At 35.9% G+C, this 27,466-nt stretch overlaps 1 protein-coding gene across 1 annotated transcript in view; it reads left to right on the top strand.

Moving 5' to 3' along the window:
• The window catches only part of lypd6 (LY6/PLAUR domain containing 6), a 44,649-nt gene that overhangs the window by 8,582 nt on the left and 8,601 nt on the right, over positions 1 to 27,466 (top strand). The window contains exon 2 of the mRNA XM_056466107.1: positions 21,448 to 21,610. Coding sequence (XP_056322082.1) covers positions 21,493 to 21,610 — 118 coding nt within the window. The 5' untranslated portion in view covers positions 21,448 to 21,492. The remainder of the gene's footprint in view (positions 1 to 21,447; positions 21,611 to 27,466) is intronic.

Genomic DNA, 27,466 nt, shown 5'->3' with positions numbered 1-27,466 from the left:
TGTCCTGTCTCTGTAATCCTGTTGCACTGTAGAAGCTCTGTCACGAAAACAAATTCCTTGTATGTGTGAACATACCTGGCAATAAAGCTCTTTCTGATTCTGATTCTGACAGAAAAATTAAACAAAGAATGAATTTAGAATGGCTGTTGTTTCTTATTTCTAAAGCCAATTTTTTACCTCTATGCATTTCTGAGGGAGGTGGTGAAATTTCTCAACCAAATTTGTATCAAAAGTGATTAATTTGTTGTTAATAAACTGATATCACAATACAATAAAATCACTCTAACACATATACATATGCTAATACTATTTGCTTACAGTCGTTCTGGACGTTAGGATCCTTTTGATTGAAATATCCTCAATGCTGATAATGGTTTGCGTATAATAAACATGCGTAAAATAAACAGCCTCATGGTTCTAGGCTTGCGTGACCGTTCTGGGTCTGCTGATAGTGATGGGGGAGGGGGTTCAGCGCTCCATGTGCTGATCAGACTCAACATTACCCAGAGTGCCGCTCAATGGAGACGCTGAGGCAGAAGATGCAGCGATGGCTTCATCTCACCCTCTTTGTTTCCCCACAGCAGGACCAGGAACTTGACAAAGGCTGATGGTCTTCAGATAATGACACTTCTCTCTGGCCTGAGCACGTAACAAACTCTGCGCAGCGGAGCGTACGAGGGAATCCCTCAACGCTGTGCATTACTTATGCTCTTTTTGAATTATTTAGCAAAGTTTGTTTAGCGTTAAGCGCATGAGTGACCAGGCAAAGATCACTGTCACTGGGTTAATGCTAGTCCGCCTGAGGCTTCCAGCGCTGTTAACGCTTCTCTTATTTTTACATATTAGGCTCCATTATATTATTCTTTTTATTTGGAGGTCTTGTAGCTATGTAGCATATTTATTTTTGTTTATTCGTGAGTTCTTGGGGAGAAGCTCTTGATCGGATTGGCCTGTAAAACTGTTTGGGGTTAAGAAGCTTTTGGGAGATTTTGATGCTAATTAGCTACTCTTGCTCCCCATTTGAATGCTTTGCTGAACAGATGTATCCGATTTGTCTTACTGGGGCCCTTTTGCACCCTGTAGTGAAGCCGCTGCCGTCTTTTGTTGGGGTATGAAGATTTATATGTCATATGTTAATATACTTTGTTGCAGAGGATTTGAGTAAGGTTTATTCATTTTGGTCACTGTGTAGTTCATTATCTAGTTATAAGGTATGCTAACATTTCATTTATTTATTAATTACTCTGCAAAGACACGTTAAATTGATCAAAAGTGACCATTTTGAATAATGATGAGCAAATGATGCTGTTTTCACCAAGATCTCTGTGACTCTGTGATATTGAAGACGATGAATCGGGATTAAAAAACTTCAATAATGATTTTAACATGTTAAACAAGTTATTGATAGTACTTTACAATAAGTTCTGTTGTTTAAATTTCAATAATTAACAATGTGCAATTTATATTTGCTGATAAATTCGTTAAAATATTAAATGTTAGTAAAAATGATTTTGTGTTTGATCCATTCATATTCTTTTCGGCTTAGTCCCTTTATTAATCAAGGGTCACCACAGCGGAATGAACTGCTAACTTATCCAGCATATATTTTACACAGCAGATACCCTTTCAGCGCCAACCCATCTCTGGGAAACATCCATACACACTCATTCACACACATACACTACGGACAATTTAACTTACCCAATTCACCTAAAGTGCATGTCTTTTGACTTGTGGGGGAAACCGGAGCACCCGGAGGAAACCCGGAGGAAACCCGAAGACCGCGCCGAGTGGTGATCGTGCTACCCGCTGCACCACCGTGACACCTCACAGTGGATTACCTAATGTTAATAAATACATCTCTGGAGTCTAGTAAAGTATTACTTTTTTATTTAAATAATAAAGCCTGTATTTTCTGTTGTCAGTTCATGTTAGCTAATATTTTTCATGATGAAACCCACAAAACAGTGTTATTTTACGCCGTATCTTAGCCTGTTTTATATATGATTTTTAGTATTTATTAGTTTTTTAATGTTCAGTCCAATAAATGCAGCCTTGGTGAGGGTTTTTTCATTAACCATAAAAATATTTAAAAATATGAACATTATATTTTAAGAAATCTAGATAATATTAGAATTGTGTTTAACATTTTAAGGATTAAACTTGCCTACTTTAAACTTGGTTTAAAGTAGGCATAGGACAATAACTAGTTTCAAGGTTTACCATGGTTTGGAAAGTCAAGGTTTTGAAACCGCAAACATTTTCTTTCATACTGTTCCTAATGTATATGTGTTGTTTTGTTTTTTTTATGTGGTTTTTTTTTTACGATTATTTCATTAGGTTTTTTAGGGCAACAATATCTACAGCAAAAGGACTCTCCAAATGAAAAGCTACTGGTCAGCCCACAACTCAGGAATTGTTTGAAAAACAAGCCACTTATACACCAACATACAAGCATGCTTTAGACCTGAAGAGTGCAGTGGCTTTATATCCAAAGAAAATAAAGATGTCTAAAGATGCCTTTTCAAGTTGTTAAGAAATCTGTGTTTTTGAAACTAATGAAGATAGTCAGCATATTTAAAATAACAAAAGCCAAAATATTTTAAATGTTTTTTAAACTAAAATATATTGTGTTCAATGGGGAAAAAACTTATTTTAAAGCAGTAATCACAATACCATGAAACCATGAAACCATAAAAAAATAAAACCGCGATATTTTTATCCAAGGTTATTATACCATCAGAATCTTATACCGGCCCATGCCTATAGTTTAAAGGCTTTCTGTTTCTTTTTAGATTATTAAAGGCTTCATAATGATATTTAATTAATTTCAAGCAAATGTAATCTTTCAGACAACAACCAGCAAATAACACAAATTGAACTTCACATAGAAAGACATTTTAAAATAAAAAATATTGTATTTTCATAAGGTTTTTCAGAGAGAGTGTTTTGTTTTTCCCTTCATGTGTTAAAATGATTATCATATTCTTGATTTGAAGATATCCCATCCTATGTGTTATAGAAGTATTAGGTATCACAAGTGTCACTGTTTTTATTTTATATTGGTAAAAAAAGAAAGGTAAAGCCATTACATCCACGTGTCTGGACTGCTATTTTAGCCATTCTGCTTTGAACCGCATATGTTTGCAGTCAATCTCAGTGTTGTCTTGTGCTTTACGTGTCTCTCTCCTCAGCATCAGCAGCAGATTCTGTATCTCAGCAGGCCTCCAGAGCTTTTTCATTTCCTTTGAAGTTTTTTTCTTTTTACTCCATGAGAATTCCTGACTGGATTCTTCTGGATAATTCACAGCGCATATCCTGCAAGTGTATCCTGTGCCTTTAACCTGCTCTTTTTTTTTCTTGAGATTTTGTGTGTGTCTGTGTGTGCGCATGTGTGTGATGCACTGAAATATTTCCAAGGTCATTTTGGTAGAACGCATTTGACTGGATTTCTTTACTTTCATGTGATCAAATGCATTCAAACAGCAATTAAAGGACTTTTTTACACCTACTGTCCACCTACTGACCTAATTTTGAAATATTATGGGTAATGTAATTGAAGCGCACTAGCTAGACAACATTTAAAATTTGCCCTTTGAAAAAATAAGAAAAACTGCACGCTCTTCCTGTTGCTGATTATGCAAACCCTTAGAGCTCTTGCAGCTATCAGCTCAGAGAAGAAAGTTACCATTTTACATATCATTTTCCTTTCGTATCTGTTTTAATGCAGGACAATATGGTTCTGGTGTCATTGTGTGTGTGTGTGTGCGTGCGTGCGTGTGTGTGCAGGTATGGGCAGTATTTATGAAACATCAAATAGGTATTTTAAATACAAAATAGTATTTTGTAATTTGTATTTTATGGGGTTTATGAAAATGGCTTAATATTTTGTATCAAAATACTTTAGTGTCTTGTATTTTTAAAATACTGTAAAATACTTAAGAAGTCTGTAAGAAGTCTACATCAATCTACATCGTATAAATGCACCCTCTGATTGGTGCTTTGGATGTTATTGACTCTTCTATTTAAATAACAATTGAAAAAATCTTAGGAGAAAGAGTATGTTGTACCAATAATAATAGTTTTGGATAGATTGCTGATGCCAAATGTTTGTCATTAAAACAAACAACATAAAAAGTAACTCCTACAGTGGTGATTCCTACAATACTTCATTGGCTGTTTCAAATGCCAGTATTTGATCAGTAGGTCCAATGTATAGGTAATGAAGAGGAAAGTTGGAAGCCTTAAGATGTCACAACATATGAAACACAAATATTTAATAATCAAAAACTCCTAATACCATTTTTACATTGAGTATTGAAGAGTTCAATGTAAAAAAAAAATAATTTCTGAAATATTCTGTAAACAAAATATTAATTAACTCTTTATTTAGCACCCTTTAGTATTAAGAAGTTGAATAATTATTGTACAGAGATAATGCCAATTTTACTGGCCACATTCACTATCAAACATTGTTTACTTCACTAAGTCTGTTTAATGGGGAATGGATTGATCCAATAGGTCTAATCGATGGAATATTTGCGAAGAAATGTCATGCTCCTTTGTAAAAGTATTTTGTAATATTTTTAAAATACAAAATAATTTATTTTGATACATTGGTGGCTACTGTATTTTGTAGTTTACTTTGATACACCTAAGCTGTGCTGATGAAGTAAAGCTGAAGTGAATCGCTGTACTTCATTACACACGTGCTCTGTTTTAAAACATTTTAAACTTGTAAAACTCACTCTTGATCGCATTTGATGATGATTGATGATCCTAGCGAAATGAACAGACCTATTATTCTAGGTTTCTTTGCGCTTGTCCTCTCTTGTTGATATGATTATACACATGACTAACAGGACATGTTAATACTCGCAGCAGTCAATCAATTCGGTGGGCGGGGGGACCGCACTCCTACGTCAAGTTGCGGTCGGTCTAAAAAACGCTCCAATTGGTCCACCGTTTTTATGTTGTTAAATTTAAAAAAAAGGACTGTGTGTTTATATCACCCCAATATGATGGTCTATACAATATACCTACACATATGTCTGTCCAAACATCTTGAAAAGTAGATTTTTCACCATAGGTGCCCTTTAAAATACATTTCAATGTATTTTTGCACATCCTTGTGTGTATGTATATAAATCCAAATTAAGTGATTACGATTAATTGGCTTAACAGTAGTAAACTTTGCTCAATTATATTACCTTACGATTTTTTTGTGTGTATCTTGCCAGCAGCACATGTACAGTATCTATCAGAGCATCTTCAAAACTTTTATTAATACTATTAACACTATCCTATTATAAAGACTATAATATAAAGTATGACTTGTCGAAGGACAAATTGATCATGCAGTTTCTCTGTAGCAGTGTGCTTTGTGTCCTTCACTATTTTTTAAACTACTGTATATATTAATGGTGTTGTATAATACTATGTAATTAATTTACAGTATTACATTTTTTTGACATATAGAACAAATCTGCTTTACTCCCTAGCCCTAGTCCATATTTAAACTGCGACATCTTATTCAAATTATTTGATCATAAGTTTTGAAAAAACCCATGTAGCACATACTCTCACAGCCTTGCTCATAGAGTCCCCTCTCAGAGAAATCTAGAATAGAGTCAAAAGTTGACCACATTTAAACTTGATAGTGTTTTCCTCATTTGCTTGTGATCTAATCAACCACATAGCATCCTTATATACCAGGTTTGAACAGATGTCACAGTTTACACTTTTGGGTGGTCTGTGCTGCCTAAGGCTGACATTAAGATTGACGCAAATGTCCTTATTGACGATTCTTTTAAACACAGTCCTGTCGTCCCACATTCAATGCTTAAAAGCCTCGTACTGTTGCCTAATGATAGAGGTTTTTCATGCCATGTTTCTGATGAATTGCCATCTCAAAACTGTCATGTTTACAAAATAAAATTAAATCACTAGGTTTTTTTCTTCATGGCTTGGATGCTGTCCACAGGTTGGCTGTTGTGTAAAAACATAGGCATACATAGTTTTATTGAATTTATGGAAACACCTTTGTATGTTTTATTCTCACAACCACCTCAGTCTCTGCCAGAGCTTAGTGGTCTTATGTTTGTAATTAATGTTACTAAAGATTTTGGGTTTTTTGAGTGAATTGAGCTCCTCAAGTGTCAGGTGATCTTCAAATATGTCTGAGAGGCAGTTGTTTACATGTAAACTTGCACAAAAGCCTCAGTGAAGAAAACAGAAAAGTGAAGGCTGTATTTTTCCCCACCTGACTGAACTCAGTGAGAGTGTAAATGTCTTGTTGGGAGAATCTGAGGTTTTACCATCAGAGCTCCAAGGACAAAAGATGCAGCAAATCCTTTCATGAACATTCCCAATTAACCCCGTTTGCCTTCTTGTCCTGTTATGGTTTTGCTGGCCCAAACTTCAAGGGAATCAAACTTACCCTTTTCCCCTCCCGCTTGGTTTCTACAGCTGCCACAAGAATATTTTATCCCCTCTTGGTCTGATCCCCCCCACACCAAGACATCATTCTGTCTTCAGAGAGAGAAAAGTATTTTCCTCATTCATGAAGAACATGCAGGAAATGCAGATGTTCTAATGTTCGGCTCAGACTAGAGCTGGACGATATGGCAAAAATGCAATCTCGATAACTACTTTCTGTATTGCACGACAATGATATATATTTCGATATAAGTTGTTAATGCTTCCATTTTTAAAAGAGTATCCCAACCATGACTGAAGGTGGATAATGCTGGCGGAAAATCAGTATAACCTATGTTCAGCCAATAATTTTCAGTGACCAAAAGTTTGATGAATCTCTAATATCAACAGAATTATAGATTCCTGCTGTTGCATATTTCTGGGTTGTGATTGGTTCTTAGGATCAATATCAAATAAAAATGTCCAGAGCTTATCATCGTTATTGACATGAATTTTATTGCGATTTGATATGATATTGTTTATCAGCCCAGCCCTACCTCAAACCAAGCAAAACAGAACTTGTAGAGAAAACACATTACAAAGAAAAAAAAAAGATTATTGGCGATAGATTATAGATTATGGGTGATGCAGTGGCTAAATGTTTAGCACAATTGCCTCACAGCAAGAAGGTTGCTGGTTTAAGTCCTGGCTAAACCATTTTCTGTGTGGAGTTTGACTGTTCTCCTCATGTCTTTGTGGGTTTCCTCCGGGTGCTTTGGTTTTTTCCACAGTCCAAAGACATACGCTATAGGTGAATTAGATAAACTAAATCATAGTGTATGAACATGAGTGTGTGGGAGTTTCCCAGCACTAAGGGTTGTACTCTCAGGTCTAGGTTGTGGCAGGAAGGCCATCTGCCAGTAAACGTGCCAGAGTAATTGGCAGTTCACTCAGCTTGTGGCGATCTTTGGTAAAGCAGGGACTAAAGCCTAAGGAAAGCGAGTGAGTGACTGAGATCAGATTATAATATTTGCTCATCTTATAATAACAAATATTCTTTCTGTCTTCCAGTTACAATGATCTTGTCAGCCAAATATGTACTAATACTGATGATGCCATGTTAAAAGGGTTACTGTGAAGGATAGCTTTGCCATTTAAACCAGGTTTTGGTACTGAGATTTTTTAAAGCTTTTTAAATATAATAATTCAGTGTGTTACATCTTTCTTCAAGGAAATCTAATTTGATTTAATAGGTACAGATCACTATTCTGTAAACATGTTCTGCTCTGTTATTTATTTTGGTGTGGGCTTGAGTAAAATCAGCTTTTATAAGTATTTGATTTAATTTATAAAAGTCTGATATTTCATATAAAATTGTGTAATTTAAAGCTGTTTTGTTTACAGAAAATGACAGTTGGTCTGAATAACAAATTCTTTCATTTGTTGTTATTGAAAATCTGAATTATTTCACTAAATATTGAAGCTTCTGAAGTTAAAATTTTGGTATTCTGTTGTTTAAAATTAATATAAACATGTCTTAAACAGGGTGGCATGGTGACTCAGTAGTTAGCATTGTTGCCTCACAGCAAGAAGGTTACTAGTTCGAGTCCCGGCTGGGCCAAGAGGCATTTCTGTGTGGAGTTTGCATGTTCTCCACTTGTTTGTGTGGGTTTGCTTTGATTTTCCCCACTATTCGAAGACATGCAGTATAGGTAAATTGAATAAACCTAAGCTGGCCATAGTGTGAGAATGTGTGTGTGAATGAGTGCTGCAGTAAAACATTTGAGGTTCGTTCCACTGTGGCAATATCAGGAACTAAGCTGAATGAAGTGAGTGAGAGATTTCTGAAACATGTCATATTTGATTATATAAATTTGAATATATTGTCATTGTATTGTCAGTAGTTTTCCAAAAACATTATAAATGATTCAAAATTATAAATCATAAATACAGAGAAACATTTTCCCCATCAACAAATAAAACTGTATTAATTCAAATATTAAATTAATCAAATATTATTGCTCATCATAACATAACATTCAAGTCCCCCCCAAACAAATGCATGTAGCATATGCACATAGTATCATATTAATTTGGTTCCATCAGTGATATTTTTTATCAGAGTCTTGTTTTCTCAGTTATCTGAGGTGTTTGAGGCTGCTTTTCCATGGTGTTATTCTGAGCTACATGACTGATTCCTTGGATCTTTGATTGCATCAAGAGTCTGAAAGGGGATTAAAATTATACTGTTGAACCGGACCACTTCAAACGGATAGTCCTGGATTAGTGAGTGTGTGCATGTAGGATTTCAATTAGCTGGTCTGTGATTCTGATCCATCGTGACTCTCTTGCTTTTGGCCGGGTCACAGCAGGGCACAGGCATTGCTGGATGCCATTTGGCTCGTGACAACAGCTCTGTTGAGACTGCATTGTGCTTTCCTAACCTTCATAATATGTTCAAATTCTGGATAGGATTTTCATGTTACAGGTCAAACTGGTCATAATTGGATTCAAAAGAGTGCAGTATTCAGGTTGAAAAGAATTGTTGTGAGCCCTGAGGTTGTTAATCAGTTGCTTTTGTTGAAATCATCTGTTAACATTAATTCAACTCATCCTAAAAATTGTCTTTAATAGCTGAATTTATTTAAAAATTACATTGCTCATGGTGCTGCGCAGCGCTGCACAATGCTGGTTCTGTAGCTGGCACAGTGGCAACCATTGACTTCCAAAGTAGTAAAAAAATGTTATGGAAGTCAATGGGTGCCAGCTACAGAACCAGCATTGTGCAGCAATATTTTTGTGAAAATTCTTTTGCGAAACACAAAGTTTTAAAACTTCATGAGGAAGAGAAAATGATGAGGTGATTTTCATTTTTGTGCTAACTGTCCTTTTAAGTACGCAGACTTGTACATATGGGGTTTTGTGTGTGTGTGTGATCTTTGTAGAGTTTCATGTGAAATGTCTATGGAAGAAAAAGTGAGCATGCATGAATGCACTATTTAGAATTCACTAAAAATCATACTGGAAAAACCCTTTAGAAACAGCAAATCTTAACATAAATATTTATCACCACACATTGCATCAAAAATTTACGTAAATATACATATGATCTTTAAAATCGAATCTAACAAATGTTTGTTTTTGTAAATATATGAATAAAGATTCATTAAAGGTGCTGTAGGTGATCTGCCAAAATGCTAACCTGTTATTTTTTTATTATTTTTTAAAAATGCTAACCAGTTAGCATATTATCTTTGGACGGCTAGGGAGGGGCTGTGTTTTAAAGCCACACCTCCTGAAATCGTGAACGCGCGCACCGCGACATGACAGCAGACAACCCACAAGTTCATGTCATTCGGCAGTTAGAAATGTAGTAGTGGCCGGTGGCGTGCAGGAATTACACGTATTACTAAGCCATACTTGCATGCTATTTCAGAGCGAATATTCAGAGTAGCATGGTAAACAATATAGGAGCGCGTCACAGGCTGTCATTGTTCAAAAATGAACCATTGTGAATATAAGACCAACTGAAGTGGCTGAACAACACTTCTGTGCGTATAATCCATTCATAACACCACAATCTACATCAGCTCTGCGTGACTGAAAGAGTTTTAAAACAGAACATTACCTGTTTAAGAGAAATACTTCAGCCATGGTGTCGCCCTTCCTCCAGCGTGCAAAGGTAACTCCAATATTGATTCAGGATTTTAAAAAGTTTCAATTCAGCATTTGATTTACATTTCATTTCTTGATGGTCTTACAATATAACTACAGGAGAGTCCAGCTTTAAACAGGAAAGTTATCAAAACCATTTTTTGAACAAGATGCTAGTGATCTTATCAGATTCAATAATTTATGCTAAGCTAAGCTAAAATGCTTAGACCTAGATATTGGCTGAATGGATAAAGATGGTAAAAATCAACCGTTTAACTGTTAGGAGATGTGGAAAATAAGCCTACTTTTTTAAAGTGGATTTTTTTGTATAAAATCATCTACCATATTTGCAAATGTAAATACTCTCAGAAACCTGAACTCTCATTTTCTAGCAAATCGATTTTGTAACAAAAAAAATGTGCTCATAAGGGTTAGAAAAATGGAGAGGTTATGTTTATTTATTTATTTATTTATTTATTTTTTGCTATTATCTATTTTTGGGTGGCACATTGGCTTAGTTGGTCACTGGTTTGAATTCCGGCTTGGCCAGTTAGCATTTCATTGTGGAGATTGCATGTTCTCCCCGTGTTCGTGGGGGAGTCCTCCGGTTTCCCCCACAGTCCAAAGACATGCGGCAGGATAATTGGGTAAACAATAATTGTCCATACTGCATGAGTGCGTGTGTGTTTGTGTAAATGAGTGTGTGTTTGTAAGTACTTGGTTGTAGCTGGAAGGGCATCCGCTGCGTAAAACATATGCCGGAATAGTTGGCAGTTCATTCTGCTGTGGTGACCTCTTAAATAGAGACTAATTTGAAGGAAAATTAATATCTATGTTTGCTGTATTTTTCAGAGGATTTATATATGTAATTAAACTATTTATATTAGTATTTATTATCAATTGTCTGGTCATGGCATAAAAAGCATTTCGCCACTATTCTCGGTTAAATACACCTCTTGGATTGTGTGGTTTCCAGTATAATATCTTGTTCTGAGATGAAATGCTGTCATTCGCCTGTTTGCAGCAGACTGCAGAAAACAGCCACAGCTTGTGCCTTCATTGCCGCTCTTCTCCTTCTTTCATTTATCAAACCTGTGCTAAATCTGGTCCAGCAAGTTTTGGAAGTCACAAGAGAGGATTTGCATTTCTTTCCCTCCATTAATGGGAGCGACTGCCATTCACAGGCTGATTCACAACCCAGAAGATCATGTTTCTGACCTGAGTTAGTCTTACTCACCTGGCAGCGGCTCAGGCGCAGCTCCAGGCTCTTGACCCGCTGGAGCCTCCAGCCTCCCCAATGCCTCTTCCAGCCCACTGGGTCTGATTTAGCCATGACCTGCAGTAATGACATGACGTGACTGCGTGTATCATGCTGTACTGAGAGGAAGTTTAGATTTCAGAGTCATTCTTGGTTGGGGAATCATCACAGGTGCTACAAATAGCACTTTTGGGGTTTTTAAAAGCTGCGTAACACCTGGAGTCAAATGAGTGAAGCTGCTTGTTTTGCATGTGTTGTTTTCAGCCAAACAATATGAATCTAAACCCTTTAGCTGTACAGTTTAAGCTTTTCAATCCACATTATCCCTCCAGAAGCCTGAGATTGATTAGTTAATGATAAGTATCATCACAGAGCAGCATTAAATCACTTTCCAGTGTATTTTGTTTCACTGTTCTTTGTTTGTTGAATGATCCATCTGGAACACTTAATCCCTCACAATATTCATATGACAAGATTCACCTCTTCTATGAGCAACTTAACTTTATACTGCTGAAAAAAGTCCTCTGAGCTTTAACTTCTCATTAATCCTTCCATGTTCTAGCTAGTTCTACTCTAAACTGTTATGAAATTTTGCATTATGCACAGTTCTTGTGACTATATTACCTCTGTGTGGTTAATTACATCTTAATTAGAATAAATACAATGCAAAAGTATATAGCTATATATTTCTCAGGACATAACAAACATTTGGAAGTTTTATTTATTTTATTTATTTATTTATTTTTGATTAATTTTGATCAAACTATTGATCAGTTGTTACAGCATAATAACTTTTGTAGCCAATATATTGTAATAACATAATTGTAACCATTTTTTATTATTTATTTATTAATATGCACGCCACAGGCTATGTTTCATTGGCCATAATGTTTCATAATGAGTTTACAACAATGAGAATTTTCCCCTATTATAGTGGGACTATTATTAAAACAAAGTCAGCATTATAAAGCTCTCAGGTAATGCAGTCAGGTATGGAGTAACTCATCTCATCAAAGCTTATCTGCTTGTTAAGTCGTGACGTATGGAATACTGTTTCTGGGTCCAAGCCGCTACTCATTTGAATTGAGAAAAGATTTGCTTATGGCCACTTTTTTAGTCATATCACACTTTAAGGTGAATTTTATATAAAATTATAGTGTACACAACAGTCTTGCTGCATCACAAATACCAATACTTTAACAATTGATAAAAAATGAATCACTTTCTGGCCATCGAAGATTAGGTATGGTTATATTTATTGCGATCATGATTTTCTAAAATATTACACCGCTTTGTAAACGTCTATTATCACCATTTGATGAGTCTCCCTATACAGTTTGATAGAGCTCTTGGACACGGAAGCCGCTTCGTATGGCATCACATTTAACAAGTGGATTCTCAGAATGCAAAATCCAAGCTATATACAGTAGATTAGGGCTGAACGATGTTTCAACATAAAATTGCATTTGCGATTTACCAAAAGCTGTAATTGTCTTGCACATCATGTGAGGAAAGTACAGCTATGTAATTGATAATAAATTTCCTTTGAAGGCCAGAGGGCGCTCTTTCTTATGTGCACAAGTTTCACAGAACAACCACATTATAATTTTCTTGATTTTGAAGTATGTACTGATGCAGTACATTTACAATTTGGAATGAAATATGCTGTGTGGTTTATTGTGTGTAAGAAGCCACATCATTTTACAGAATTTCACTTAATTTAAAAGCAATGAAATAAGTTTTGAGTAAAACATCATTATATGTGGTATTTGTACATGCTTTCAGGTCTACCGTTAGCAAAGTGAAGTTTCATAAACCAAATTTCGAGAGGAGCACGTGATATGATTGAGCACGTCTGGCCACTCATCTGTAATCAGTAATAATCCAATCAGAGCGATCCTAGTTTACTATAAATGGATCATTTTCTCCCTAATGTTTTATCTTCATTTGGAAGAATCCCCCCTTCCACCCCTTCTCTCCTCCTTTCCTCCCTTTTCAAAAGGGGGAACTCTCGAGACCTACCTGATCTCGGATCCCCTGATATGCTTATCGACCGGGCGGGAGCCCTGGGCTCAAAGATCTCCGAGCTCAGGGTTCTCTCCCGGGACAGCATGCCAAACCAGCTTTATACGCCAAGCATATCTAAGTGGGAACTCTTGAAAATGGCTTTAAACTCTGCTCCAGCTGAACACACGTGCTAGAGATTCACCGCTGATTACAGAGCTGGCTTTATAGACAAATGTGCATGACAATCGCATGGGATTCATTGTTCAGGCCCAATGTAGATTATACATTTATTTAGCGCCACCCCTAAAACTAACTTTCTGTTAGTTTACCGTGTTTATTGTAAGATTTGCCATGCATGTTTGTAATGAGGCAACAAACACAACTGAAAACTGCTGAGTATAAGTGTTTAATGCAGGTTTATGCATTGTGTCATATCACATTGCTCTTATTGTGATTTTTTTCTGGAGTGAATTAAAACTAATAAAGTTCAAACATCTCATTTATTTATGCAGAGGTCGATATTAATTCCTGCATGTGTAGGTTAAAAACTTTTTATGATTATAATTATAATTTAGGGGCTGCACGGTGGCACAGCATGTTCGCCTTACAGCAAGAAGGTCGCTGGTTCGAGCCTCGGCTGGGTCAGTTGCCGTTTCTGTGTGAAGTTTGCTTATTCTCCTCGTGCTCGCGTGGGTTTTCTCCAGTCCAAAAACGTGTGGTATAGGTGAATTGGGTAAGCTAAACTGTCCGTAGTGTATGTGTGTAAATGAGTGTGTATGGATGTTTCCCAGTGATGGGTTGCAGCTGGAAGGGCATTCGCTGTGTAAAACATATGCTGGATAAGTTGGCGGTTCATTCCGCTGTGGCGACCCCTGATTAATAAAGGGACTAAACCAAAAAGAAAATGAATGAATAACTGAATTATAATTTAGCCTATAGTCAGACACCCTATAGCACCTTTACATGTTCCAGTGGAGGCATACACACACATACTCATACCTTTGTGGTAACTTGCTTCAATAACATTAAAAAGCATTAAAAGAGTCAGGAACCTCCATAAAGGGAGACATACAATTAAGCAAGTGCAAAAGGTGGCTTTGCTCTTGAAGCAGGTTCATGTTTTGCTGGAGTGTTTGCTCACCAGTTCTGTTTAATGCACCGTGATCCTCTTCAACACTCTCCAAACAACAGAAGAGTCTACTCAAACAAACCGACAACCGCAATTTCCATTTTCCAGAGCGAGTCTGCAGACGTGTAGGCTTTGATGACAGCTTTTGCTCATGGCAGAGGCCTGGCACAGCTTTACGGGAGATCAGGGCACTGAAGTTCAACCTCAGGCACTTCCTGATCGGTCTGGAAGTTTGCCTTTGAATGTCAGAATAATTATCATCTGCCTTGTTTAGAAACTGAGAAGTATTCAATTAAATATTTCACTGGCATGAGTCGTCATTATTGTGATTATAATGTCAACACTTAAAATGTAATTATTGTAATTATTATTAAAATGTCCTTCAAGTGCACTACACAAATTTGAAGCATAGAAATACAGTAAAAATGCAATATAATTGTAAAATATCTGTTTTATTGTAATATATTTTGAAAAGTAATTCATTTCTGTGATCATTGTTGAAACAGATTTGTAATGCAATATCATTTCTCCGGTCAAAAGCAGCACAGACACATGGCAGTCGCGAATAGAAAGGAATTGTACAGAGACCCCTCCCCCAAAGAACTGCCGAGCTATAAAGATTGATGATTGGCTATTCTAGGCCTGAAAGCGGGACTTCCTTCACTGTGGCAGCCATAATGCGCAATGCATTTTCCCCATTTCATATTAATGCTAATAACATTTTTTGTGACATTTTGATTCATAAAGTTCAAAATGCCAGCTTTTAAAAATATTTTAACCATTATACATTTAATCCCTTCTAATAGATTTAGAGCATTATACAGAATTTAAAAAAAAAACAATCGTCTTTAAGGCATTGTTAATTTGTGTTTGAAAATTTTAAGAGTTCCCCTGCGAAGTCTAGCATCCTATTTTGAACAGCAGGTTTTGAAGATGGCACATAAACATAAATACCTTTACGTGCACACACACCCACAAACACACGCACCTGCCGGTACTTGATTGTATTGTTGTTGTTTTTTGTATTTTTGTTATTGTTTCATTTTCTTTGGATTTGCAATATCTCAAATTGTGTATCTTTTTGTATATTCTAATAAAAAAAATGTTAAAAAAGAAGATGGCGCATAAAATTATATGAGATAGTACACACTTCTTGAGCAGATATTTTGAGTGCGTGCCCCTTGGGCGACGTCTAAGGACAATAAGAAGTTCCACAAATCATTATATATTTACTTTTGTGCCTGAAGCTATTTGGTTATGTAATAAATGTAGTTAATCAGTGCATTATTATTATTATTATTATTATTATTATTATTATTATTTATTATTATGATTTTTTTAATATAAAATATTAATAAATTTTTTTATTCTCTTTTTCTATTTTTCTTTATAGTTTTTTTGTTTGTGTACTTAATGTTAAGTGTTGGTGTTCATTGTGTTAATTGTGTCATTCTTGTTATATGTAAAGAACCACCATGTCAGAATGAATGGCCCCAAGGAGATTATTTATTCATTCATTTAATCATTTTCTTTTCGGCTTAGTCCCTTTATTAATCCAGGGTTGCCACAGCGGAATGAACCACCAACTTACCCAGCATATGTTTTAAGCAGCAGATGCCCTTCCAGCTGCAACCCATTACTGGGAAACTGGAAATTTAGCTTATTCAATTCACCTATAGCGCATGTCTTTGGACTTGTGGGGGAAACCAGAGCATCCAGAGGAAACCCACGCCAACATGGGGAGAACATGCAAACTCCAAACAGAAATGCCAACTCACCCAGCCAATATTTGAACCAGCAACCTTCTTGCTGTGAGGCGACAGCGCTACCCACTGCGCCACCGCGTCCCCAAGGAGATTAATAAAACTTTAAACTAAACTAAACTAATAATAATCTTGCTGATGTTAAATGGCAGTGTATTTAAGAAGATCTCTTTGTATCTTTTATCCCTCATTCAGTCAGACGTGTCTCCTGTGCAGCTGCTGGTTTGATGGTTTGAGACATTAGATTCCTCAATAAGAGATAAAGCTCAGGAAGAGTCTCTGGTCTAAGGACACCTGCATGTGTGTTGAAACTGAATCCATGTTTTCTTATCAATAGGATGTCCTTTTGTTAGTCAAGGCTTTCTCTTAACTCATTCCCTCTTCATGTCCTGCTCTTATCCAGGGCTGATTGTATCAGTGCTTCAGATTAGTTTGCGACTCATTTCACCTGCAGGTCTCAGTTAAGAATGATGTTCATGAGGAAGATTCTCACGCAGTAAACAGCCTTACATATGCTTTTGTTTATTTGGCATTTCAGTATAAGGGTTTACCATAAAATAAAATTTTGGGTAATTTTTCTACAGTGTGGTTGTAGATCTAAGTACTAAGTACATGGGTTAAAAGGAGGGTTAGATTTAGTTTCACGCATTTATGAAAAGTTTATTGTTATTACAAGAACAGGCTAAGTTAATGTTAGGTTAGGGTTCTAAGTTTTGTTTTTTTATCAAATATGATGTAGTTAGCTGATGTTTTTTCTTTAATTTATAAGATATGACTTAGTTAGGTTAGGTTTAGGAGTTTTGTTTTTATAGACCATTTCAATGTGGCGATATCATTGATATCATTGATATTTTGGATTTTCGGAAGCTATGGAAAGAAAAAAAGTTAGGACCAATGTTATTGTTATTGTTAACGCCCTTTAAAATGGTCTATAAGTAAGTATGATGTAGTAGGCATTGGGATTTTTTTAAAGCTATTTAAGATAATATGTGTTATCTTATAGGGTTAGGGTATATATATATATATATATAATGTGTGTGTATGTATATATATATATATATATATATATATATATATATATATATATATATATATATATATATATATATGATTTAGTTAGAATAGAGTTAGAGTTAGGGTAAAATACAAAAGTAAAGCAGGTCGCACTCTGGATGGGCCGCTCAGCGTTGCGACACGGCATGCACATGACAGTTGGAAGTATCGCATATCAGACGCGCACATTAGAATGCTATTTAATAGGAAACTATTCAGATGGCACTCTGTGACGTGGCAGAAATATGAACAGTGTCCTGAGTCGTAGCTGGGCACCGCATATAGCCGCCATCTTGCGGCGCCGGTGTGTAAACCGCCAGCTTAACCAGAATAGGGATTTATACAGTGGATGCCCTTCAATGGGAAACACCCATACATTCTCAATCACACCTACACTATGGACAGTTTAGCTTATCCAATTAACCTATACCGCATGTCTTTGGACTTGTGGGGGAAACTGGAGCACCCAGAGGAAACCCACGCGAACGCAGGGAGAACATGCAAACTCCACAGAGAAATGCCAACTGACCCAGCCGAGGCTCGAACCAGCAACCTTCTTGCTGTGAGGTGAGAGTGCTACCCATATCACATCGCGAGCAGCCCATCCTGTGTGCGACCCCCTTATGAGTGCTGTTTTCCTGAATTAAAGAGCTTGGGCATAAATAATCACAAATGGGATATTGATTTCAGTTCACGAACAAAGTTAATGTTGTTTTCAACCCCTAATCCTGAATTTAATAACACATTTTAAAAACAATATATTGGATTTTATGTTGTAGTTGTTTGTTTTCTAGCTGCAAAATAGTTACAGACAATACCTCTTATATCTCTTTCCTAAACAAATCTGTTTTTCAGTAATGAGTTGAATTCATGATTCAGTATTTGATTCGTAATGACAGTCATTTGCCCTAAGTTTCTAAATGAAACAGCCATTTTGAATGAATCGTTGAATGAATGATTCAGTGAATCTCTCACAAAGAATCTCACAATTTTCTGAATCTTATGGAAACTAAATTTATTGATCTTTGCATGGTAAACACAGAGCGGTAAAGACACCAGCAAACACAATTCAGTTTAATTATCGTCATTGGAAAAACAAGTCCAGTTTTCATCCTCTGCAAAACAGAAGCTCAAATATTACTCTAAATATTTTTAGAACTCTCCCTTTAATCCACATTCTTTTGTTAAAACTATGATTTGCATAAATTTGTGTCATGATCTGAATGACTTTTCTATTTATCATAACACCTTGTTGTTTGATTTAAAAGATTCATCATGCTGCCCTGCTCTTCCTGTATATGTGTTCAACATCAACATGAAACCCATTTCTGCAGATTCACTTCTTACTAATATAATGCTAAGAGCCCTGGGGTAAATCCAATTCATTACTTTCACACTTAACTTATTATAGAGGTCACCACATTTATCAAAGGTGTGTCAAAACATACTTAAATTGTTTGTTGACATTCCCAGTCAGTGAGCAGCTTGTGGACCTGATGTGCAGCTAAAAACGAAAGCTGATATCTGCTTCTGTGCTGCTTTTCAATGCCGCCTCAGACCTCGAGTAGAGAAAAGGATCACTTTGAGGAAACCTGATGCTGTGGATCATGGCTGCGCTGTGCCAGTCCACTGTCTGAGAGGTCAAGAGCTCAACGCTCTTCCAACATTTCAGCGTTTTACTGCCTTTTTTGCCATTTGAACACTTATCATTTTTGTTGAAACACTGAACATTGATTGCACTAATTTGTGTCTAATTTGAATGGGTTAAGAGTAAAGTGTGTTACCATGAAGAAAAAATACCACTGGAATGAACTGTTATTGAACAATTATGGTTACAATTCATTGTAAGGAAAATTTGTATTCACCAAAATAAGTAGAAATATTTGTATAATATAATAATATTTATTTAACCTGCTTAATGTTACTCAATACTTAATATTAACTATTTCATGATAAAATTAAGTGTCAATAATGATCATAATAATAATAATAATAGATACAATTATCTTACAATGTATTTTAGGCAGACTGTTATTACACAAAAGTAATAATATTTCACTAACATGTTATATTAATGTAATTAAATGCTTGTAATTTGGTATGATGTACTGTATTACTATAGTAAAAGCATTCAGATTTTATTTATCTCATGATAAAATTAAATGTTATTATTATTAGTAAAAGGTGTCACGGTGGGGTAGTGGGTAGCATAATCGCCTCATAGCAAGAAGGTCGCTGGTTCGAGCCCCAGCTGGGTCAGTTGGCATTTCTGTGTGGAGTTTGCATGTTCTCCCCGTGTTCGTGTGGGTTTCCTCCGGGTGCTCCGGTTTCTCCCACAGTCCGGAGACATGCGGTGCAGGTGAATTGAATAAGCTAAATTGGCCATAGTGTATGTGTGTGAATGCAAGAGTGAATGAGTGTTTCCCAGTGTTGGGTTGCGGCTGGAAGGGCATCCGCAGCGTAAAACATATGCTGGATAAGTTGCTGGTTCATTCCGCTGTGGCGACCTCTGATTAATAAAGGGACTAAGTCGAAAAGAAAATGAATGAATGAATATTATTAGTATTAGTAGTAATAATAACAATAATTGTGCTGTATGTTTAAAGTAACTTTATTACAATGTAATAATTACAGCTGATAAGTAATATTGTTTAATAAATTGTTATTATTATTGTATGCTGAGGGGTGGCATGGTGGCTCAGTGGTTAGCACTGTTGCACAGTAAGTAGGGTGCTGGTTCGAGTCCCGGCTGGGTCAGTTGGCATTTCTGTGTGGAGTTTGCATGTTCTCCCTGTGTTCGCGTGGGTTTCCTCCAGATGCTCCAGTTTCTCTCACAGTCCAAAGACATGCGTGAATTGGGTACTGTAGGCTAAATTGTCCATAGTGCACATCCACTGCGTAAAACATGTGCTAGATAAGTTGGTGGTTCATTCCGCTGTGGCAACCTCGGATTAATAAAGGGGCTAAGTCGAAAGAAAATGAATGAATGAATGATTGGTTGATGGATAAACTGATGTAAAAAAAAAATCTGGCAGAAATACTACATTTCTGCAACTGTTACTCAACACGTTCCTCAACTTTTGAACTGCTTATTGCCTTTAGTAATTCTCATAAGTCTTAAGGGGGTGTTTTGATCCGCTGCAAATGAAGCAAATCTTCAAACAGTCAAACACATCACTTTGTAGATGGATATTTTACTGTAGGTTCAATGTAGTCTCAAGAGTGCTTTCCTAAATTGAATAGCTCTCTCTTCTGGAGTTTATGAGTCAGCTTTTTGTAACGGGGAATTACATTTGAAAGTCGTAAACAAAGTTAGAGAAATTGATTCACCAAAATGAATGGATTGATTTCTGTCTGGCCTGCCATCCAACTCGCTGAAGAAAGCACACAAAGCGGTTTAGTCAAGCACTTCAGAAAAATGTGTAATCTGGCCCTGCTTTCGTTTCAGTAATGTAAACCTCAGAGCTCTGTGTTTAAGCCATGTGCTTTTCTCCAGGCTTATTTCAGTCTTCCAGCGGGATTTTTTTTTTGTTGAACATAAATCGCATCAAAAAGCCGCACACATCCTTCTCATTTTACAACCTTTGTTACTTTATTTAATTCAAAATAAATTGTGCATTGTAAACTATTATGCTATCTTAATATTGTTTACTTATAAGTAAAACTGGCCAAAGTAGTTTTTCCTCAATGGCCGTTATAATGCAATCTTTCAAAAACATGCCACATGATGCACGCAAATGTCCTGGTCTATTTAATTTGATAGTATTTAATGGAATGCTTATATATGACTACCTATTTAGTGGTGTTTATCATAGATGTTTCATTGTGAGCACGGCATGCAATAATTGAAAACAACAGATGAGTGTTTGTTCTACTGCCAAAAAGCAAAGCAAGCGACTAAGAGGGTCAGTGTTGTCGAGGGTCAGGACATTGGCAGACTCTGACATTGTCATTGATATAATGAAGCACTTGCTGGAATAACAAGCATGTGTCTTTGTGTCCGGTGTTTTGGAGAGGGATAACACTGCTTTTGAGCGGCTGTAATCCTGTGGCGTTTCCTTTCTGTCTTCAGCAGATCCCTGGTTAGGCTTCTTTATATGGGGTTTAAGAGTTGTGTTGTTTAGCGTGAGTGCATTGTGTTAATAAGTGCTTGTTTTGTGTGACAGGAGTCGTGCTGGATCCGGATCTGCTCATGTGAGTTTTCTTCCATTATGGAGCCCTGGCCTCTCATGGCCTGGGGTTTGATGCTGACCGCCATTACCGGCTGGATCAAAGCCGTTCAATCACGAGACTTCACCGAAAAAGACATCATTTTCCTACATCCTTCAAGTAAGTCTTTCTTTCTGACAAAGTCTTGAAGATTATATGAATGGGATTCATGTTTTGTTTAGTTTTTTGATGGAAGAACAACAGTGTCAGGCATTAGTTTTCAGTTATGGCTACTGAAGATCTTTCAGTAGGACAGTTCTGACGCTGGTGACGCAGTGGCGCCGTCACCTCACAGCACGAAAGTCACTGATTTGAGCCTCGGCTGGGTCAGTTGGCATTTCTGTGTGGAGTTTGCATGTTCTGCCTGCGTTCGCATGGGTTTCCTCCGGGTGCTCCGGTTTCCCCCACAGTCCAAAGACATGGTATAGGTGAATTGGGTAGGCTAAATTGTCCGTAGTGTATGAGTGTGAATGAGTGTGTATGGATGTTTCCCAGAGATGGGTTGCAGCTGGAAGGGCATCCGGTGCATAAAATATGTGCTGGATAAGTTGGCGGTTCATTCCGCTGTGGCGACCCCGGATTAATAAAGGGGCTAAGCTGACAAGAAAAAGAATGAATGATTGAGCTCTGACGCTTGATGCTGATTGGTCAGTAAAGTAGCTGTGTTTTATTTATTATTGAGTACAAGAGTTGGCTTTCGGAATTAAATATTATTTTTAAAGGCCCAGGAGGAATCCGTATGCGCAGAAATCGGAAGATTTCCGCCGATTTTTAGCCCATCGTAAAGTCTATGTATTTACTTGTGTAAATGTGTGTAAATTTATATTTATACAGTTTTTAAATTAATTTCACTAATATTATTGTGAAATAATAATAGTAATATTAAAATCTTCATATAATTTGCAAAAAAGTTTGTAAAGTGATATTTTCTTATATGAGAGACTTGCTTTGTTTACCAAATAATTAGATTATTATTTGGTAAACAATTAATCTAATTGGATTTGCATTGTAAACATTAAATAAAAGTTAAAACTGTATTATTTTTAATTTTTTTATATATTAAGTTTTTAGTTATGATACTCCTAAAATCATTCTGCATTAATCCACAGATTTTTACAAAATTCTCTACAGAAATAGCAAAAAATGTGCGCAGATTCTGTCTGGTCCTACTTATAAGGCTTTAAAAACAGAGTTTGTTACTCAATTACTTATGTCGATCCCAACCTGTTTTTTTATGTTTAATTATGTAAAACAACATGACATGAATGTATAACAGAGCTACGGATAAAATGAAAAGACCACTTGAAAATTCAGTTTTTCTCTGGATTTACATGTTAAAGTTTGGATTATAGTAATTATGTAAATCACTTTCTTCCAAATTTAAATGACAGAAAGCGCTTTTTTAAAGGCTTTTGTGAAGCTGTTGGACCTTCAAGCTCTCAGTGCAGATTTATTTCTGTAATAATGTGGTGTTCTAGATTGGACATGGATATGGTGTTCAGGGGTTGAGTAGCTGTGATTGTATGAAGTAGTATGAATGACCCTTACCCGACACTTAGGGACTGCACATGAGGCCACTGATGTGAAATCAGTTGTTCAGAGCATATGGCAGTGGATTGTGAATACATCTTTTATACAAAAACATGCAGTGCTCAGCATATATAAATACACCCCTCACAAATCATTCATTCATTTATTTTATTTTCGGTTTAGTCCCTTTATTAATCTGGGGTCACCACGGAATGAACCACCAACTTATCCAACATATGTTTTACACAGTGGATTCCCTTTCGAGCTGCAACCCATCACTGGGAAACATCTATACTCATTCACACTCATACACTACGGACAATTTAGCTTACCCAATTCACCTGTACCACATGTCTTTGGACTGTGGGGAAAACCGGAGCACCCAGAGAAAACCCACGTGAACACAGGCAGAACATGCAAACTCCACACAGAAATGCCAACTGACCCAGCCAAGGCTCGAACCAGCGACCTTCTTGCTGTGAGGCAATCGTGCTACCCACTGAGCCACCGTGACACCTCCCTCACAAATTTTTATTTTTCATAGGAATCTATACAATATTATATTTGAGTATATACATTAGATTAGTCAGTACTGAAGCCAAACCTGGAGCTAATCTAACAAAATAACTTACGATAATGGTCCAAAAACTAGTAGACTGCAATTAATATGTTATGAAAAAATTTAAAATACAAATTTCAAAAAGAGGAAAAATCAAGAGAAGCAAAAAATTGAAAGATTTAGTTGAGATTTTGTAGGATTTTTTTTTTTTGTAATATTTTGCCTGGGGTAGCACAATGGTGCAGTGGGTAGCACAATCACTCACAGCAAGAAGGTCACTGGTTTGAGTCCCGGCTGGGTCATTTGGCATTTCTGTGTGGAATTTGCATGTTCTCCCATGTTGGTGTGGGTTTCCACTGGGTTCTCCCACAAGTCCAAAAACATGTGGTATAGGTGAATTGGGTAAGCTATATTGTATGTGTGTGAACGAGTGTGAATGGATGTTTCCCAGTGATGGGTTGCAGCTGGAAGGGCATCCGCTGTGTAAAATACATGCTGGATAAGTTGGCGGTTCATTCACTGTGGCAACCCCAGATTAATAAAGGGACTAAGCCGAAAAAAAATGAATGAATGAATGAATGAATATTTTGCTTGAATTTAATTGTTTTATCTTTCAATTTCAAATTTGTTTGGTGACTAAAATATTATTTAATAAATATAACTGTTTAATAAATCTGTTTTGTTTAATTGCACTAAAATGCATTGCCTATATTCACTGAGAAATTGATAAATATATTTATTTTCAAAATGGGTACTCAATTGAGTGCTGAGCACTGTACGTATACAAATAAATATGTTAGGAAGTTTTAAGTGAAAGAAATGAGACTTTCCAAGGGTTTGAAAATTAGAATCAGGGATAATTTTCAGTCTATTTTCTCTGCCTCAGGCAAGCCAAAATGCAAGTGACTTTTAATAATTGAATTTAATCGTGATTTATTCTTTTTTCTTTAGTAGAACACACTGTGGTGTTTGTGGTGCTGATTCAAAAATTGCTAGTCAGTAACTACTGTCACTTTAAGAGCCAAGAACATGCAGGCTATCGTTCTTTTTTATATATTCACTTTTAAAGATTTAGTTAATCCAAAAATGTAAATTTTGTTTTAAATTTTTCTCTGCCATGTTGTGCCAATCCTCTAAGACATTTGTTCATTTTCACAACACAAATTAAGATATTTTAGATGAAATCGGAGAGCTTTGTTTATGAGATGTTCAGAGTCCAGAAAAGGAAACAAAACCTTGTCAAAACAGGATTTCAGTGTTCAGCTGTAATTGTACAAAGCTCCAAGAATCCTTTTGAGTGGCAAAAAATCAACAACTTGTAAATATGTTTTTGTTCACCTTTGTCTTCCCTACCACATCAGGTGAGCAGTGAAACATTTAAGCATTGTATTGCATATAATGAATGACATAAGCATTATTTTAACATTATTTTGACAATGTTTTGGTTCCTTTTCTGGGTTTTGAAAGTCTCATGGCTGTTGCTGTCTATGGAGGATGAGGAAGCTCTCAGATTTCATCTAAAACATTTAAATTTGTGTTCAGAAGTTGAACAAAGGTCTTGGAACAACATGAGCTAATGTTCAAGTACATTTTGGTCATAATGAAAGAGATTAGAGGCTGGTTGCAGATCTGTTGTGAGAATTAATCAGTCAAATCCCAAACTCTTTCATCGCAGTGAGCAGGACCTCCCAAAATCCCTTTAGCTGTGTGTCGCTCTCCTCTGTACAGCTGGAGACATCCGTATCTGCTCAGTGGCCCAGTGGGGATTGAGTATGTGTGTGTGTGTGTGAGGTTAAAACAAACCTGCTCTTGTGAGATCTTAAAGTAGTTTGTGCACCGGCACCGTTTCTCTGACCTGCTGATATCCAGCTGTTGCGTATTGATGCAAAGGATTTATTATCATTATGGAGTTCATTTTGTTTCCTGCTCTCCAGATGGCAAGTGTGGATTTACAACCCCAGGAGATCATTCAGAAAACAAAACATACTCCACCTACTTAAGTCTGCTTAGGGCTACTTTACAACGAGTGTGTTTGCATGTACAACAAAACGCTGGTGACGATCAAAAAAGTGTCTTGTTTTAAGCTCCATGTTAACAATGGGTTTTGTTAAATGTTTAGTTTTCTCCTTCTTTGATTTAAAGAGTTAAACAGATAAGACATGAATATGAAATTAGCTGGGGGAAAACATCATGTTATGATAGTATGGACATCCAAAGGTCAAAATATGCCACTATACAGTAAAGTGTTTCTCTCACCTCTTTAAGCATGTGCTATGAATATCTAAGAAGGGTTACAGTGAGCTGTGTCTTTGTATTAATTATTTAGTTTTCATAAGAGTCACAGGAATTTGAGGGATTTAACAGTAGAGACTGTAGACTACAAGTGAACTTTTAAGCTCTATTGTATGTACATAGCTATTTCGAGAGCTCAGGAGTAATAACACATCGAGACTGTCTGGATGGATGGCTGAATGAATGGCTTGTTTAAAATGGTCACTTGATCGGATTCTTGAAAAGTTTGCTGGGTGAGGTCAACAAAAGGTTTTTCTCTTGATAATGTAAACACAGAATTCTGTTTCATGTGCTTTATTTAATCTTATTGTGGAGCGACAGAAAAATCGAAATGTTTTCAAAAGGACTTTTATTGTTTAAGAATTAACAGCAAATGCTGGTTGAAGAACACTGGATTTTTGATGGTATCGGTGTCTTTGGCAGGTGTTTGTATTGATTACATCATTTATAAAACCATTCTCTGAGTGTCGTTTAATTAAAAATGTAAGAATCTGTCATTTCATCTCATTTGTAAACACTGTAGAAATAAAAACATTAGGTAACCGGTTGCATATTTTTAATTGTTGCAATATTTTGTTGCAATAATTCTGTATCAGTATTCTCTTGGTAAGAATCAATATTTTTTACTTGCGTTTTTCAAATGAGTGTGTTTTTGGGAATAAATCATCAGCGCTAGTCAAAGTAAAATGTACTGATGCATGACACCAATAAATATATATTTATTATATCAGTCTGTTGTTTTTTACTTTTTAATTGTATTTTATATATCAAACTGTATTTTATGTTATTATTCTGTGCTTCTATTTTAGGTGTGACTTAACATTCTGTAAGGGGTCTACAGATGAAAAATAGCCATTCTTGGCTAATTCTGGCACATTTTACAGTAATGTTTATTAATGTGCATTGACCCTGTAAAGAACTAAACTAAACCAAACTAAACTAAACATTATAATGTATTGCACAAAATCATGTTTCTACTGTTATAATATACTGTTTATAATATTATGACAATTAAAATGTAATGCATATTTAAAAAATATGACTGAAATGTAATAAATGTAGCCTGTATTATAAATTTAGAGCATAAGACACTTCTATCAAAAACAATAAAATATTTCCTGACCCTAAAAGGGTAGATCTTTGGCTGACCCAGAGACTTTATTGGTAGATTAGATGTTAAATGTATGTATTACACTCTCAATAATATATTTACACATATTATGCCCCAGATCTAGGGGGAAACAACATAATAAACTTAATTAAACATATTTTTTTGCAATTTTAGAACACAGAACATACAAGGCAATAACATAACATTAAATTGACATCAAAATAAATACAATATAAAAAGAAAAAATATAAGAGAAGACTTAAGGCTTTAAGATAATTAACAGTTCTTTTTGCTTTGGTATTTTTTGTTTCTTTTATCGTACATGGGAAATGACCTATTTCTATTTTAAAGTAAGTAAATTAGGTTTTTTTACTGCACATTTACATTTACAAATGAAAAAATTTCCATATATATTGAACAGATTAACAATATACCAAATTTTGAAGTCAACTGTTCTAATAAACGAAGGTTGTGGGTGTTGGAT

Source organism: Danio aesculapii, chromosome 9, assembly GCF_903798145.1.
Source record: "Danio aesculapii chromosome 9, fDanAes4.1, whole genome shotgun sequence".
NCBI lineage: Eukaryota > Metazoa > Chordata > Actinopteri > Cypriniformes > Danionidae > Danio > Danio aesculapii.
The sequence above is the reverse complement of the archived record's forward strand: the minus strand, read 5'-3'. Positions and strand labels throughout refer to the sequence as shown.